This window comes from Pteropus vampyrus, unplaced genomic scaffold (assembly GCF_000151845.1).
Source record: "Pteropus vampyrus isolate Shadow unplaced genomic scaffold, Pvam_2.0 Scaffold98, whole genome shotgun sequence".
In the NCBI taxonomy this organism is placed as follows: Eukaryota; Metazoa; Chordata; class Mammalia; order Chiroptera; family Pteropodidae; genus Pteropus; species Pteropus vampyrus.
In genome coordinates, this window is record NW_011888879.1 from 984,975 (window position 1) to 1,002,741 (window position 17,767).

At 37.3% G+C, this 17,767-nt stretch overlaps 1 protein-coding gene across 1 annotated transcript in view; it reads left to right on the plus strand.

The window, feature by feature from the left end:
* The first annotated feature begins 1,118 nt into the window (after window positions 1-1,118).
* PPP2R5A (protein phosphatase 2 regulatory subunit B'alpha) overlaps window positions 1,119-17,767 on the plus strand; it is a 64,887-nt gene continuing 48,238 nt past the window's right edge. Inside the window, exon 1 of the mRNA XM_011364502.2 lies at window positions 1,119-2,009. Coding sequence (XP_011362804.1) covers window positions 1,829-2,009 — 181 coding nt within the window. The 5' untranslated portion in view covers window positions 1,119-1,828. The remainder of the gene's footprint in view (window positions 2,010-17,767) is intronic.

Consider the following 17,767-nt stretch of genomic DNA (forward strand, 5'->3'; position numbering starts at 1 on the left):
TTAAGCATCATTAAACGGAAAACACTGCGCGCACACGCGCGCGCCGCCACCCCCTCTCCCCTCAAACTAGATGACCTGTCCTTAAGAAGTTTGAAATCTAGACGCAAGCTCTAAGGAAGAGATTCCAGTAAGAATAAATGGCAAGCCCCGAAACTACAAACCACTCATCATCAAATTTGTATTCGTTCTGTTGGAGCAGTTGGAGGCTTTGGCTGAAGAAGGGGTGAAAATTAGAGGAACACTCAGTTGAAATGAGAAACCTCTTCTTGGAGGGTGTAGACTTGGAGAAATCTACTAAGTAGCAGATGCTAAATTCCTCAAACCTGGCTCGAAAACAGTTCTCAGGAATAGCGACGCCTGAGCCTCTTGTGAGCTACAAATTTACGTTGCAAGTACCAATTACGCGGATTAGGGCCAGTGAGGCTCCAAGGCCCGCCCAGGAGTCCAGTACCTCGCTCTGATTGGACGAGTTCACTATCGCTTTCCCCGAGGCTCCTTCACCTGTCAATCACACTGCTGGTTTCCCCACCCTACATTTGCTCCGCCTCTTTTCAGTGACGTAACACCTGGCACTCTTTCCCGCCCCAGCCCTCGAGCGCCCCACCAGTCGCTTCAGTTCCTCATTGGCCAACAAAGAGAAGAGAGAAGGGAAGGGGCATTCTATTTTGCCCCCTAAACTATCCCCTCTAGTTTTCTAGTCTCCTTTAAAGGCTGTCAGGATAGCAATTATTGCTTGGAGTGGTTGCGCAGGCGTGCAAATGTGCTCTCTGGTGGAGGGGCACTTCCCCTCCCTTCCAAGAAAATTGATTGCACTGTTGTGACGCAAGCGGCGCTGATCGCCGTATTCGCTTACGATTGGTTGTGACCGAAGTCCGTCACACAACCACGCCCCATTTTTCTGCCTTACCTCCCAGTTTCAAACACCGTCTAGGAGACCATGCCTCACCGCGTTCCTGCCGCTTAGCCATGCGATTGGCTGAGGGAGCTGGCATGCCTTCCCACTCCCTGCTCCCTCCCGAGCCTCCGAGAGGCTGGCGGGACCCCGCGGAAGTTGTCAATCTCCTCCCTCCCCACCCCCCGCGAGGCCCCTCCCCCGGGCCGCACGCCCCGGCGCGCGCACGCACACACATTCCCGACTTGCGCGTGCCCACCACCTTCTCAAGTTGTAGCGGACGCTCACGGGGCTCCTCCGTGGACGGCGGAAGGGCGCGTGGGGGAGGGGGCGCGGACCCCTCCGCGCAGTAAGGGGCGCGTGTGTGCGCGCCCAGAGCGGGGCGGCGGGTCACCGCCCCGGGAGATGAGGGGCCGGCGCTGACAGAATAGCGAGCACCGCGGCGGTGGCGGCGGCTCGAAGGGGACCCGCGATGGCTCTATCTCGGGAGGAGACTCCAAGCAGGGAGGGCTGCGCTGGCAGCGGCCAGTGAGGTGCTGGCCGGCCGGCCGGCTGGCGACCTGGGCTGAGGGGACGAGAGGCGCGCTCGGCGTCCGCGCCCCAGCGCCTTCGCCCCAGTTGTCTAAACTTCAGGCTCCCTTCCACCCGCCCTCGGCGCCCGGAGTCAACAACTTCTTCACCCCCCTCCGCCCCCGCCCTTGCCTCCGGGAGCCCGCCGCGCAGCGGGGACCAGGAACCTCCGGCACTGAGATGCTGCCGTGAGGCGTTGGCGGGCGGCGAGAAGGTCGGCGGTGCCCGGGAGCAGGAGGGTGGTGTGGCCCGGGGGACGGGGCGGAGGGGCGCGAGCGCTCGGCGCCTCTCCCCTGCCTCCTCCTCCTGCCGCTGCCCGTTTTGTGCAAGCAGCAGCGGGAGCTGCCAAGCGCCAGGGCCGCGGAGATGTTGTCGTCGTCGCCGCCGCCGGGGGCTGCCAGCGCCGCCATCTCGGCCTCGGAGAAAGTGGACGGCTTCACCCGGAAATCGGTGCGCAAGGCGCAGAGGCAGAAGCGCTCCCAGGGCTCGTCGCAATTCCGCAGCCAGGGCAGCCAGGCGGAGCTGCACCCCTTGCCCCAGCTCAAAGGTAACCTCCGAGGGCGCAGCTGGGGCAGCGAGCGCAGGGGCTCACCACGCGCCCGCAGAGCCATTTCCTCCTGGGGCTCTTTTTTTGCCTAGCTGGGGCTCGTAGTGCGAGTCGCGTTCTTCAAGATGCCTTGGCGCCGCCTCCGCCCTTGATTCCAACAGGTTTTAAATTAAGAGTCTTGCTGCTTTTCTTCTTCTCCTGATTCCCCTTAACTCTTTCCATCTGAGTGGAGGACAACCACCTTACCCACCTGTGCGCTCGCTCACCTGCCCGTGCGATTGGAACGTTCCTCGTGCGTCCCGCGAAATAGTTCTTCCCTCTTCCCCCAGGCTTGTCTTTTTCATATTGCTTTAACCTGTCTTCCCTTCCCACCTTCAGTTTCCTGAGACCTACCCGCTCTTTTCCGACAGTCTTAGCTAGTCCTTTACTTTTCCAGTTATAAGTATCCGCACCCACCTTCTCCTCAACTCCCTTCCATTGTTCTTAAGAGTCATACAGACCAGAATCCTAATGCAAAAACAGTGGTTAAGAGTTACTTGGCCTTTAGATTTATGTATAAAGAAAAAGCCTAACAACCTGATCAGTGTAGTGCTTTCCTAACTGGGCCGTTAGGTTTAAATATTATTCTTTGGCCCAGAGATTGGAAAAACTTAAAATACGTGGTTTGAGAAAATACACACGGTAAATTTGGAGACGTATAGAGGAGTAGGTAGTGTTAGTTTGCAATGGAATGAGAACTTAGTTCGCTAAGCAGTGATTCCAGGGACTTTGTAGGTTTGTGTAGTACTTGAAATTGGTATCCGTGCCTAATGCCTTGCAGGAGTACTTGGTGCTCCTTTTGACTCACTTTTCCCACTAAGTTTAAAGGATTTTTTAAAAAAAATTGTTTCCTGGTGTTCTAGGTAATTCTTTGTGAATTACTACCTTTTAATGTCTGTTTTTCATGAGATCAAAATCATCACGGAACAAGATGATAATGCTCCTAGACATTTAAAACAGTTTTTCGACCACAGAAACCTGATAGAAATCTAGATTATCTGTTTTGCAAGGCTAGGAAATTAAAGGTTTATACTAAAATAGATAAATGTTCAGAATTTTCTATCCATTTCATCCTCTTCAAGCCAGTCTTTCTGATTTGTCTTTGGGCCTATGAATCCAGCCTTAGTTTGGCTAGGAGTCTAAAGAAAACCCCAGATCAAATCACAGTTGACCTTCAGTAGCTCTGGAACCCCATTCAGACCCTACATGGCCCTGCCTCTTGGGGTGCTTCTAAATCAAGAACATCCCATAGCCAGAATCAAACTGGCTTTTTAAAGATTTTAGTTAAGATATGTGTAGCCAGAGTTATTGCATTTATCATTTGCATTTTAGCACATAAAAAGTGTTAAAATGTATGTATTGTAATCAATGGTAAACCACAGTGGTAGGCATTGCCAAGACTTTAATTCTTGAGTGATGTCATAGCTATAAAAGAATATCATCTTACCTGTTAGAACATTAACTTGCTATTCATGGATTTAAAATTTTAAACGTAATTACAACATCATAGTTATTTTTATATTTTTTATTTTTTTTTCATTAAATTGTCAAATTATATTTATGATTTGAAGGTTTGGTGCTGTTGTTTTTCATTTATTTAATTTGCTTTTCAGTAGGTATTGTGGTTCCTTGGTATTGTCCTTATTAATGCTTTTATTTAATACAAATAATTGACTATTAAACATGGTTGTTTCAAGCCAGGAGATGCAGCTTTAATGCATTTTGTTTTTAAAAGCCTGGCAAAAATTTGCAGTCAGTAATCATCTAAGTTATGTGGTATATAACTCAACAAGTTGAAGGTACCATTGAATGTTTTATTTAGTGTTTTAGTCACTAGTAGAGAAAAAAGAAAAGTGGAGCTTTAGATTAGTTCTATGTATCTTACATGAAAAATATAATTTTATAAGGAATGTTATGTTTTCAAGATAAATTTTTGCAAATTTAATTGAGGAAAATGATCCTTATTCGTATTACTCACTAATAGGAAAAACTACTATTACTCCAGATGCCAAAATGCTTGAAAAGTGATTAAAAAAAAAAAAAATTCAGTTCCTTCACTTGGTACTTTGGCAGTGTACTTGATACCAGTGTTGTGTGCTTTTTCTGTCGGTAGTAGTTTTTTCCATTTGCGGCCTTAACAGAAACCAGTGGAAAGTCCTTTAGTATGTGTATGAAACAGAATTTTTCTTCCTGCTCTGAAATACAATCTTACTGTGGAGTGATTCAGATATCTGTGGGCATCCAAGATCTTTCAAGTGTTTATACCAATCTGCTTATGTTACACTTTGTCCACATGGATCTAAACTGGAAAGGTGCCCGCTGTTTTTCTCAAAGCATGCTATGGGTAAGGATTAACAAAATAATCCAACTTTTTCATCCATAAGAAGTTTATTTGTGCAAAATCTTTCTTTCAGTAAGTGGGTTGTAGGATTTTAATGGCGAAAATGTTCAGAGTAAATTCTGTTTTGTTATAGAAAGTATTTAATAAAGAAGCCTTGTTAATAGAAGTTTTTAAAAATGTGGGTCTTGAAAATTAATGTCATAATTGTATAGCTTAATTTTTTTTCAAAACACTTTTTTAGTGTCTTAATAATACAAATGCCTGGATCCTTCCTTAGACCAATTAATTTAGACTCTCTTGAGAGTGGGATCCAGGCATTTGATATTCTTATAAAGCTCTCCAAGTGCATAGCCAGGTTTGAGAACCAGCGTGCTAAACCCATAAAAATAAAAATAAGTTAGTCTCTGTCCCCAGCTTTTTACAAGTTAAAAAGTTAAGTTTAAAAAAGTACAAAAATCTATTTCCCAGAAATTTCTTATGTTAATTTTATAAGCACCTCTGAAAACAAGGTTCTAGAAAACAAAAGTAGGAGCATCTTATCAATCACCTTTTCTGTATTTAAATTTTTGTTAGTATAGGACTTAATTTTTCTACCTTAAACTTCTGATAACCAAGAGTTAGGAAACTTTAAAAAAAAAATCTTATTCACAGTAGGCAGTTTTTCAATCTGTTTAACCTATTTTAAGTCTCTGAAGGATTGGTTTGGTAAAGTTGTAGATGCTTTAACATTTATATAATATGTAGCATTTACAAATTATTTTACACTTTATTCTTTACTATAAAAACAGTGTTGCTCATAACAAGTGAAACAGTCCAGAGGTGAAGGTGTATAATTCCTAATCCCTGATATCCCTTGCTTTTTCATACCACTGTTTCACACCTACTATTGTGTGATAGTCCACAGCTCACTGTATTTTTACAAACATATTTCATTGGGTCATCCCAGTAATTGCAAGACTAATATTATTCCCATTTTATGCATGAGAAAGTTGATGCTTAAGCAGCTTAGTTTCAGGCCTGTGATTATTTGTCTGAATGGTGTTACACAGCTGACGCTGCTACGCATCAAAAGATTTCAGTATTTTTGCTGTTAACCTACTTTATGAAAATTTGACATAGTATGATAGAGTTGGATCATTGGGGTCAATCCTTGGTCAAAGACAAATTTTTAATTTTTCTGAGTTGTCTTCCTTATCTGTAAAATGGGGATAATACCTTCTATCTCCCTAGGATTGTGGGGATTAAGTGAAATAATGTAATTAAAGTGCATAGAAATAGGCAGCCAGAGAATGTTAGCTTCCATTCTCTTTGATGTTTGAAAATCCAGATTAAAAATATTTTTTTAAATGAAAGATTCATATAAATAGTAAACTTTCCTAGTGTTCTTAAAGTATAATTTCATTTATAATGTTTTCAGATATGGTTTGTGTGAAGCGATGTGAAGCTGTAATATTTTTCAATTTAAGTGTGGAAGTGGAAATAGGGTAGTCATACTCTTTCATGTATTAAAAGCTGTAGTTAGAAGTTCTTACCAATTTCTACACAATATAGAATTTATTGTGTAGAAATTGCATTTTTCAAAGGAGATAGCCAGTAAGTAACAGAACAATGAAACTGTTCTGTTATTTACTGAAGCCCCCTTCAGATGAGGTGAAGAACTTCCCAAGTATCACTCAGATTCTTTGTTGGTGTTTTCTTAGAGACTGGGTTCCACTGGAAATACGGAGGCCAGTAATGGTGTTGATTTGAAGAGCCTTGCTTAGCTTAAGGGAAAAAAAAATTTTTTTTTATCTTGAGGTATGTGGTCTTTTAGGGTAACTGGAACAAGAACACTGACATAATCCAAAGTTTCAAAACTCTTAACTTTTGTTGGGTGAGAGAAACACTACTCAACTTCTAAGGTTTGTAAATCTTCTCAGTGTTAATGTCATTCCGTCTAAACCTCAGATCCTCTTTCATAAATGAGATGGCGCTAAAGGAGAGTTGAAATTCTCTTTTCTGAATATGTTAAGAAAATGTTAGTCATTTTAGGACTACTTTCTAGAAGTAATGTTGTTTCTTCTGGAGGAATTATTTTTCAATTTTAAAACTTTTCCAAGATATGCTTCTTAGAGAAATTGATAAATTATAGGGTTCATTGCTGGCCCTCACATGAAGGAAAAAATTTTTCTATTTTTTCAATTGAGCATCTTCAGAATTCCTATTTAAGGTCAAATCCCCTCCCCCACCCCCCAATTTTATGACTTCCTCTAATCTTTGATCGAATTTTGGATGTTATAGGAAGTGTCTGATTGAATAAAGTGATAATCCAATAAAATAATGTGATCATTGAGATAGAGCCCCACCTGTAAATAGTGAACTTGAGTTGTCTACCTGCATCACTGATGATTCACCGGGCTATTTAACACCCTTTTGAACTTAATTTTTACTTGTAAGAATAACATTTTCCCTTGATAAAATCAAAGATGAATTAGTCCATAATGAGTTATTGTTCCTCTTTGGATGACAGAGACAGGTTTATCAACAAAAAGAATACATTTGGAAAATAGATTTTTGTGCTTTATTTTTTAAACTTTTTAAATTGTAAAAAGCTGGGGATAGAGACTAGCTTACTTTTTATTTTTATGGGTTGAGCACGCTGGTTCTCAACTCTGGCTGTACACTTGGAGAGCCTTATAAAAAATATCAAATGCCTGGCTCCCACCCTCAAAAGAGTCTAAATTAATTGATCTAAGGTAGGATCCAGGCATTTGTATTTTTAAAAGCTCATGGAGTGATTCTATTGTGCAGCCAGTGTTGAGAATCACTAGTTTAGCATTATCTGTCTATTGATTTAATTCATTAATTGAGACTTTGCCCTTTTCTCTCTGATACTCATGGCTCATTACCCAGCCTATTAACATTTCCTGCCCTCACTTCACCTCCCGCTATTTACTTCTAACTCTCTCTCTCAACTTTGCTGCCCCCTGTGGCTAATCAGCTGCTTTCCTGAAGGGGATAGTGCTGTCCAAGATTCTGGTGGTTTAGGTATGATGAGATGATTCTATCTATTGGATTTTGCTGTAGTTATCATAAAACTCAACCATTATCATTTGATACTAGGTGGTCTTTTTGATTTTTGGAGCTGTTGCTGAGCTGCGAAGTAAAAGGAGAACATAGGATAGAAGTTTGCCTAATTTTAATCCCATTCAGGGTAATGTGATGATTCCAACCACTTTGGAGTATAAAACTGATATTTGCTATATGCTCAAAGCATTGTTTTGCTTCTTGAAGATTTAGAACTATTATTACAACTGTTTATGTTGACTATTAAGTATTAAATGAACTATTCTTGAACTTAACTGTATTTTTGATCATGCCTTATATTTATTTATTACAAGAAATGTTTTTCTCCAGAATATTTTCACTATCATCTTAATCTTGACCACAGCTTTTTATTGAAGTTATGGCAGCAAGGACCTGGAGCCACTTATATTCCATATCCCTATTTTGTCTTTGGCCTTTCTACTAACCAATTTAAATAATTCTTGTATTTGTTGATTTGTTGGAGTTAGTGTTCAGTTGTTAGTGATATGTTCTCTCTAGAATAAAATGGTAAAGTTTTTGTTAAAGCAGAAGTCATCTGTTTTCACAGCCCATTATGGTACTAAACACTGTATTCTGTGCATAATAAGTTGTGTTCATGTAGATAGAATCACTTTTTTTAATGAAGAAATTACCTGTTGGTTGTCTTCTGGTCCTCTCTCGACTACCCCTCCCCTCGCTCAGTTATTGATTGTACTTTCAGTGATGTTCGATGCTAACTGCAGATTGGTTCTCTTCTGTTTTGTTGTTTTAATATATTTCTGCCTAAATCTGGTTCAAGATATTAATGTAAATAAATTCTGCATTTTTAATACTACAATAGTAAAGAGCAAATGTAGGTTTAAGACAGAATCGTTTGCTCTTGTATTTTGTGCTTGCAAATGACTGGTGTAAGTGACATGTAACATTGATTGAGTTCTTGGTAGGAAAGGTATTGTGTAAGGTTTGTGTGGAAAAATAATAGTACTAGATTGACTTCCAGATGTGGACATGTGTATATACACATTGAATAAACTGACTTAATTAGTTTGTAGTAATTTCTAAATTTGAGGTGCAGTCTTTATAAGGATGTCCTTGAAGGAGATGAAAGGAGCAGATTTTAAATATATAATATTAGTACATTATTATGTAACAGGGAACCTAAAAGCTTTGCTGAAAGAGTTTTACATGACAGGCCAAGTTTATACAAAATAAACTCTACTTGTCTGAGCAGGATATTGAGTAATAAGCAGTTTCAAACCTACTTTTTATGTGTATCTTTTTGAACTCTTCCCTGAAGGAATTTGTTTATCTGAACATTTGGAGAGAGTAATGATGAATTTTAGAAATCCTGCAATTTTAATTTAGATTTCCTAAAGAAACCTAATGATTTTGGAGCGGGGAAGTTGGAGGTAGTTTGCTGAGTATGATAGGCTTGCGTGGTAAAATTCAGAGAACTTATTTCTAACTTCCATCCTGAAGGCAAAGAATTTCTTGGGAACACACTCCTCCTACTGGAATCGTGATGCTAATTGCACCTACTATAACCTTAGTGTGATGTTATAGTTAGTTGAGCCTTCCAGTGCCGAATGGGACCACAGAAATCACTCTAGATTATTCTCCATTGGTAATCAGTTTCACTCTTGTTCTAGATAAATAACTGTCTTGACATTTCCTTTGCGAAGCTTTCTTTAAGGTAGGGAGGAAAGACTGAGGTTTTTAAGCTCTTTCATACTCTCAGATTTTGCTTAATGAACAAACTGCATGGACAATAGCTAAAAAGATGTTATATGTCTAAAACGAGAATTTTTTTAATGACTGGACTTAGAACTTGTAGTTCAGGAATACCAAATCTTAAATACAGTTTCAGAATTATACATTTTCTGTTTAATTGGTTTTACCTTTGATTCACACTGATTGGTAAAGGTTATTCTAGAATTTTAGCTATTACCAGAAGTTGATGATTATTTGAACTCATTGTTAATCCCATGCCTCTAAATTGATGAAGTGAAAAAGGTGAGACAGTTTTGGTTGTAAACTGGGTGTTTTTTAACATAATTTTTCAGACTTTTCTGAAGATAAACATCTGTTAAAGTCATAAGTAAAATAATCTATAACTTCTATAGGAATATGTATCTGTTTTTTTTTAAAAAAACCTTGCACTACCATTCTTTTAATTGGCCAGAGGAAAAAGATTTTGTTTGCCTTCTGTGAAACTAGATACATACTTTGCTTCCAAAATCTAGTACAGAAATATTTACTTATCTTTTGTGTCCATAGTGCATAAAATTTAGGTGAACCATTGTAGACTTAGTAAAGGGAGCAAAACGATGAATGCTTTTTCTTTTGAAATTAAATGTCTTTAGGAGTTTCTAGCTTGATGGGGAATATAGACATGTAAGCAGGCAGTTTAATGTGATAAATGCTGTCATAAGAGTAAGCAGTAAGAGGCTAGGGGAGCATGTGAGGGACCAACTCAGCTTTGGTGTGTGTAGAGATCAGAGAAAGTGTCCTGGAGAAAGTGACAGGTAAACTGGTACATAAAAGGCCAGAGGTGTTAGGCCAAGACAGATTCTGTCTAGGAAGTCCACTACAAGACAGTATGTGTAGTCCCAGAGGTAAGTGAACAGCATATTTTGGGAACTGCCAGCAGTCTCTGTGGCTTTGCTGGAGAATATTATAATAGAGAACTGGCTAGAGAAGAGACTGGAGCAAGAATTAGGAGCTAGGTCATAGTCTAGATGCCACGTACTGCATTTATTCCTGACATCAGTGTGAAAGCATATATAGAGGTGGGAGTGAGGAACGCTAGTTAGGATGCTGGCACATTAATCCACATAAGAGATGAAGGTGGCCTTGTCTATATGGGGATGGGGTGGTATCACAGGACTTGGTGAGAAGGAAGAATCAATGGTGATACATTCATTTCTAACTTATTGCAGCAAGAGGTACAATAGCAATTTTATTGAGAGGAAGATCGGATTTGGGAGAAAATTAATGGTTCTTTGTTGGACATGTTGAAGTGCCTGTGGGAAACTGAAGTGAAGCTGTCTAGTAAGAAGTTAGATACTTGGGTCTGGAGCTAAGTAGAAGGACCTGTGCTAGGGATAATTTGGGAGTCTTTAGATTAAAGGTGTCATTAAAAGCAACTGCCCACTAAAAATGTATATAATGAGAAGAGGGCAAGGAATACTATCATTTAGTTAATGATCAAAGGAAAAGGAGTAACCATGAGGCAAGAGAGACAGCTTGAGTTGGTGGCAGAGGCAGACAGGAGAGATGGGGCAGTCATGGGAAGAGAATCTTTTAAAATGGGGTGATGTGGGGAGCTAGTAACAGTGAAAGGAGCTGTTGACAAGTCAGATAAGAACTGAGTTTCCATGGGTTTGGTAGTCTTCAGGCAACATTGGTGACTTGAGAGGCATTTTAGAGGATTGATAGACTTGAAATTTCTGTATGGTGTGGTGTGAATGGAAATTGTGAAAGCCAAGTCAGCAAGTATGGACATCTCTTTCAGGAAATTTGACAATAAAAAATACATCACTCTAGCTGCTGTATGGAGAATAGATTGTGACAGAACAAGATTTTTAGGAGGGGGACCAGTTAAGTTATTTTAATAGGCTAGGTGAGACGTGATGTGGCTTAGGCTAGGGTGGTAGCAGTAGAGATGGAGAGGAGATGTATTTGAAATATATCTTATATAGGACTTGTTAATGAATTGTTTGCGGGGAAATGGAGAAAGATAATAATCTAGGACGATTCCCAGGTGTTTTAGCTTGGACCACTGGGTAGATAGGTCTGCCACCTCTGAGAAGGAAAAAATTAGAGAAGGAATGAGATACAGAGGGAAAATTCAGTTGTATTTTGGAAACCTAGGTATAAATATCAAATCGATTTTTGGATGTGTTACTTCTAAACATTAATTACAAGATTTTCAAGTTTGTTTATTAGAAAATGTCCATAGTTTGGGATGGTGGTCCCTTGGTCTTCTGGTCTAATTGGGATTATGTATTCTCGGTTCAGTGGAATTTCTGTGTACACCAGATAAATGTGGGAGAGGGATCACAAAATATATTGGGACAAGTGCATGAGTAAGGTTAAAGTTACTTAGTTGTTTTCTGCCTTTAAGTTAAGGCAGGAAAAACCTGAAATCCATATCTTCACAGCATTTAGGTAATCAGTGCTTGGTTATAATGTATGTTGAATGAAATAATGAAGCAAAAGCTATTAAATTGATTTTTTAAAAACTACCATTTTATGTCATTCACAATTTTATAATCGTTTATAACTGAGTAATGTTCACATATAGCCCCAAAGTTAGCATTTTGTTGATGAAAACCAAAACAGGTTTTACCTTTTTGTAAAGGTAATTTATTGCTCAGTATCTTCTCAATTGATTATTGATTCTTCCTCTTTAATATTAAACTACAGATGTGTATTGTCTGCGCTAAAGCAAAATTAGCACTTTTTTTTTTTCTAACATTACAAAGGAGAAACATTTGTAATTGAAAGCCTACCAAGATACTGATTTCTTTTAGGTACTGGGCAGGTAGGCTGGTATTGAACATAGGTTTTTCTAAGACCTTTAAAGCAGGGAATCTTTATTTTTTAAATTCTTCTGATATAAAAATGCTTCATTGATCTTCTTTGGAGTCTCTTTTAGTATTGTTCTTCCCTTTTTTAAGTAATATAAACTTATTGGAGAACATTTGTTTTCTGAATGAGTACTAAGAAACAAGACGAAGTGAACTTTTAATCATTTGGCAAATTTGTGTCAGAGCTAGATTTATAATTTGGAGTAGCTACTCAGTTTATAATCTGGAATTAGTGGTTTTGAGGAATTATGGAATATCAAGAACCGATTACTTATTTTTGCCTCTGTTGGAAATGATGGGTATATTTCAGTTCCTCTTACACAAGCTATGTACACAGTTTTCGGGGGGGGGGAACTTAACTGTGGCCATGTTAGCATAAGGACTGCCTTTCTGATCATTATTCAAGTAAGGAAAATAAATTGGGGCAAGATAACTGAGACTTGGATATAAAAGTCAATTAGGCTAATGCATGTGTCACTTTACTGATTTTATTCTCCTGCTAAAACCTCCAGAAAAACTGAAATTAGATAATATGACATCTCTTTAAAGTAGTTTTTAGTTTTTAACATACATTTGCGCTTCTAGTGAATGAACCAGTTTAAATCTAAATCCAAAGCGGAAATAAAGTAGCACATATAACAATGAAGTGCTTTTAAGCTAAGGTGCATTTAATTTTCAATCATATTTCCTTCATAGGAAGTTTCAGTCATTCATGGAGGAAAGGTAAAAATAACCCAACTTTTACCAGCTACCAGATACTCAGGCACTGATTTTGGTATTTTATATATCTTGATATGCTGTTTTTAATTTGGACCACCTGGAGGACCTTATACATAACATATTTTGAGAACTGCTTTTTTCTTTTTCTTTCTTTCTTTTTTTTTTTTAAGATCTAGAAAAGGAGCTTCTGTGGAATAGGAATTACTATTTTAGGATACAATACTTTGCAGTGAGTCATGAGTGAGTCTCGGTTTTCATGGTTTTCTAAAATAAACTTCATTTAAAGACTATGCAATGAGAAATGTCATATTCTTAACCACTCTATTCCTTTTATAATGGCTTAATTATTCTTATAAAAACTTATATAGACTCATTGTTAAAAACGATTAAAAAAAAATATTACAAAGACAGAAAATAAAAATCTCCAGCCTGAGGAAACTTCTCTTAAAATTTTGAGCATCATCTTTTATTTTCCCGTCAGTGGGATCATGTAATGTATGTTTTGTAAACCCATTGTTTTTACTTTACTAGAGTATTATAGTGTATTTCAGAAAGAAAATCAATTTAAAATTGTTTCTGAATAAAGTATTTCTGGAAATACTGAATCAATTCATTTTAAACCTTGATTATGAATATTCCTTTTATTAAAAGGCAAGGAAATAATTTCTAAGAGTATTTGTATTTCATTTTAGGGAGATTATACATGGATCTCAGAAAAGCTGATTAAAGCAATGCATCATCTCAGGAAATATATACAATATTTTGTTTATTTCGGGCTTCTTGGATTCCCCACCTTAACCACCACGACCTTGAATCTCATCTATGGTCTAGTGGTAGAGGAAAGTGGAGTGTTTGTAGACCTTAGGCCCTGCTCTAGAGACTTGAAAAACCTTGTTAAAGTAGGTAATCCTTTTCCTTAACACAGTAGGTGTTTCTTAGGAGTTACAGGTAGGGGTAGCTGCAAGATGGGACCTCATCATAGCCATCAAAACCGAAAATAGCTATAGCCCTCCATCCCATCTATAAAGGTCTGTTTAATACTTCTTTTCCCTCAAAAGTCCCAAGTGAGAAACAAATATGCTTCTAAAAACCAGTTTTATTTAATGAATAGCAGGTTTTATATTGAAATTGAAGAAAGCAGATGACACAAATATTCCATTCTCCTAGGAGACTTTGTTTTTCAGTATTCTGCTTTCTAAAATCCAAGGTTCTATGTTCCAAAGAATTTATATAACATGCCTTATTAGCTCATCTTCATTCCTTGTTATTTTCCACTTTAACAGTAGTGGTTTTTGAATACAAAATGTAACAGTTAATTCATTTGACATAAAAATTAAACACTATATTTTAACCCTACTATAATGCAGTAGTCGTGGATATATTCACATGTGAATAGTAATTGAGTAAAGCAATTTATGCTCTTGAAAGTTTTAGTATTCTAGGGTTTTTCTTAAAGCTATATATTTGTGCATTAGACGTGCAGGGTGCCTGTATTTAAATTTCGTAAAATGTGATGTCTATAATTTTCCTCATCATTTTCAGTTTTAATGAAATCATAGAACCTTAGCTAAGTCATATTTAGTTACAGTGCTGTGAATCATTTGTTAATAAGTGTTTCCATTGTTACTCTGTAATAGTTTGATCCTCTAAAGTTTCAAATAAAAGCTGATTTTAGACTCTTAGTTATTAATGTTCAAGGGGTATTGCCAAAAAAAGCTACATGTCCTATATTCTGTGCCAGTTTCTTAAATTAGAATCTTGGATTTGCATCCTCAGCGTGTACTGTAGTGGTATTGCTGGGTTGCTATGATACAGTACTTGTTCTGTAATTTGTAGCGTGAATCCTCTATAAGATCCTACTTGAGGTTTCAAATATGTGAGCAGCAGTAATTGGGAATGTAATACTTTTTTTCCTTTAAGGAAAATTATACTTATAAAACTTATTTCTGTTACAAATTATGACACCTGGTACTTCAAACTATTCTTAGGTGTAAAATAGAGGACTAATGAACAACTTATTAATAATGAATGAATAATTTTGTTATCCTTATGAAGTTTAGTTTATTACATTGACTTATGAAAATAGGCAAAAAGAGAAAGGCTTTTTATTAATGAATACCTTAAAATTTAAGTGTTCTACTTGATTTTTGAAGTCTTGAGAGAAATAAGTATAGACTATGAGTATAGATTTTTCTGGTAAGATGCATTTGAGATAATAATACCAGAAAAACTACAAGGGAAAACTTGAAAGTATCTTGCTCTACTGAATTTATTATTTTTTTTATTCGGTGAACTCTTCAACCCTACATAACTGGATTGATAAAATATTATTATCTCTCTCATTTTATGTGGTGGTTTTTGGGTTTTCATTTACATGTTCCATGACAATTTTTCTCAATCACATTTAGTAGTATAAATTAGTATAGGCAGGATAAAGACCAAAAAAGTGTTCTCGGCATGTGGTGTATTCATGTTGGTATATACAACCAATGTGGTTGAATGAAGTATACATGATTATTGATTAGTGGTATTTGATCTTTAAACCACAATTTATCTTTAAACTTTTACTGTCTTTCGGTAATGTCTTGGGTATTTGATATGAAAGTATTTTAGAGACCAGGACTAGACTAAATTTTTTAAACAGCTTTATTGAGATATACTTCAGATACCAGGTAATTTAAGGTAAGCAATTCATTGTATTCACACATAATGCACAACTGTCACTATAGTCAATTTTAGAACATTTTCATCATCTCAAAAAGAAACACCACACCCTTTACCTGTTACCCACCATCCCCTCGTTTCCATCCCCTGCCATAGGCAACTACTAATCTACTTTCTGTCTCCAAATGTTTCCCTATTCTAGACATTTTATTTGGTCTTTCGTAACTGGCTTCTTTTCACTTAGCATAACGTTTTCAGGGTTAATCCATGTTGCAGCATGTGTCAGTATTTCATTCCTTTTATGGTTAAATAATACTCCATCGTATGGCACCATGTTTTTTTCATCAGTTCATCAGTTGATGGACATTTGGGTTTCCACTTTGGGGTATTATAAATAATGTTTCTATAAACATTTGTGTAAAAGTTTTTGTGTGTACATATGTTCTCATTTCTCTTGTCTATACCTAGGAGTGCAATTGCTAGGTCATATTGTAATTCTGTTTACTTGCTTGAGGGACTGCCACAGTTTTCCACCGTGGCCACATTGATCATTTTACATTTTCTCCACCAGTTTATGAGGATTCTCATCTCTTTACATCCTCACCGATACTTATTCTGACTTTTTGATTGCAGTCATCCTAATAGCTGTGAAATGGTATCTTTTTGTGGTTATGATTTGCATTTCTCTAATGACTAATGATGTCAAGCATCTTTTAATGTATGTATTGAACACGTGATATATCTTCCTTGAAGAAAGGGCTCTTCAGATCCTTGGCCCATTTTTTAATTGAGTTATTTGTTTTTTTTATCATTGAGCTGTAAGAATTTTATATATTCTTGGCATAGTCCTTTGTCTTTTCACTTTCTTAATGGTGTCCATTGAGGCTAAACTGTTTAATTTTGATGAAAAGTCCAAATTATCTTTTGTAGCTTATGCTTTTGGTGTAATACCTAAAAATCCTTACCCAAATCCAGGGTTATGAAGATTTACGTTTGCTTCTAAGAATTTTACAGTTTAGTCCTTACATTTAGGTCTTAGACCCATTTTGAGTTAATTTTTGTATAGAATGTGATGTAAGAGTTCAAATTCATTCTTTTGCATGTGGCTACCTAGTTGTCTCAGCACCATTTGTTGAGAAGACTTTGCTTTCCCCCATTAAATGGTCTTGGTACCCTTGTTGAAAATCAGTTGGCACATGGTTTTATTTCTGGCCTCTGTATTTATTTATATAGTTATTTTATAAATACCACGCTGTCTTGATTACTGTTGCTTTGTAGTATGTTTTGCAATGGGGAAGATTGAGTCTTCCTACTTTGTATTTATTTTTCAAGATTATTTTGGCTTATCTTGGTCACTTGCAATTGCAAGGGATAGGTTATTGACCTAAGATCTTTAATTCTTTCTTACACGGGCATTTACTACTATAAATTTCCCTCTAAATACTGCCTTAGTTACATCCATAAGTTTTGGTATGTTGTGTCTTCATTTGTTTCAAAATATTTTCTGATTTTCCTTTTGGTTTCTTTTATCCATGTTATTTAGGAGTATGTTGTTTAATTTCCACATTTTTGTGAGTTTCTCAAATTTTTTTCTATTATCGATTTATAATGTCATTCCCTTGTGATCAGAGAACGTACTTTATAATATTTCTATGCTTTTAAATTTTTCAAGGTTTGTTTTATGACATGGCATATAGTCTGTCCTAGAGAATGTTCCATGTGCACTTAAGAATATATATTCTGTTGGGTGGAGTGTTCTATATTCTATAGTAAATATAAATTCTGTAGCATTCTATAAAAGTTTGTTAGGTCTACTTGGTTTTTAGTGTTTAAGTCTTCTGTTGCTTAGTTCTGTCCATTATTGAAAGTGAGATATTGAAGTCTCCAACCATTATTGTTGAATTGTCTATTTCTGTCTTCATTTCTGCTAGTTTTTGCTTCGTGTATTTTGGACTGTGTTAGTAAGTGCACATATCTTTATAATTGTTACATCTTCTTGATCAGTTGACTCTCACCATTATAAAATGACTTTCTACCTTTAATACATTTTTTTGTCTTAAAATCTGTTTATCTGATATTAATATAGCCACATCAGCTTTCTTGTGGTTATTAGCATGATACATCACTTAAATCCTTTTACTTTCATTCTCTTTTTATCTTTGACTGTAAAGTTTATCTTTTGAAGATAGCATATACTTAAGTCATTTTTCCCCCTCTTTAATACCTCCCCCCACTTCCACCCTTGACCTGTGGATGGTGCTATTTCCCCTTAACTGGATCTCTGAAGGCGGGATGTCTCCTCCCACACGCTCTAGGCGTGCACCCAGGGCCTGGCA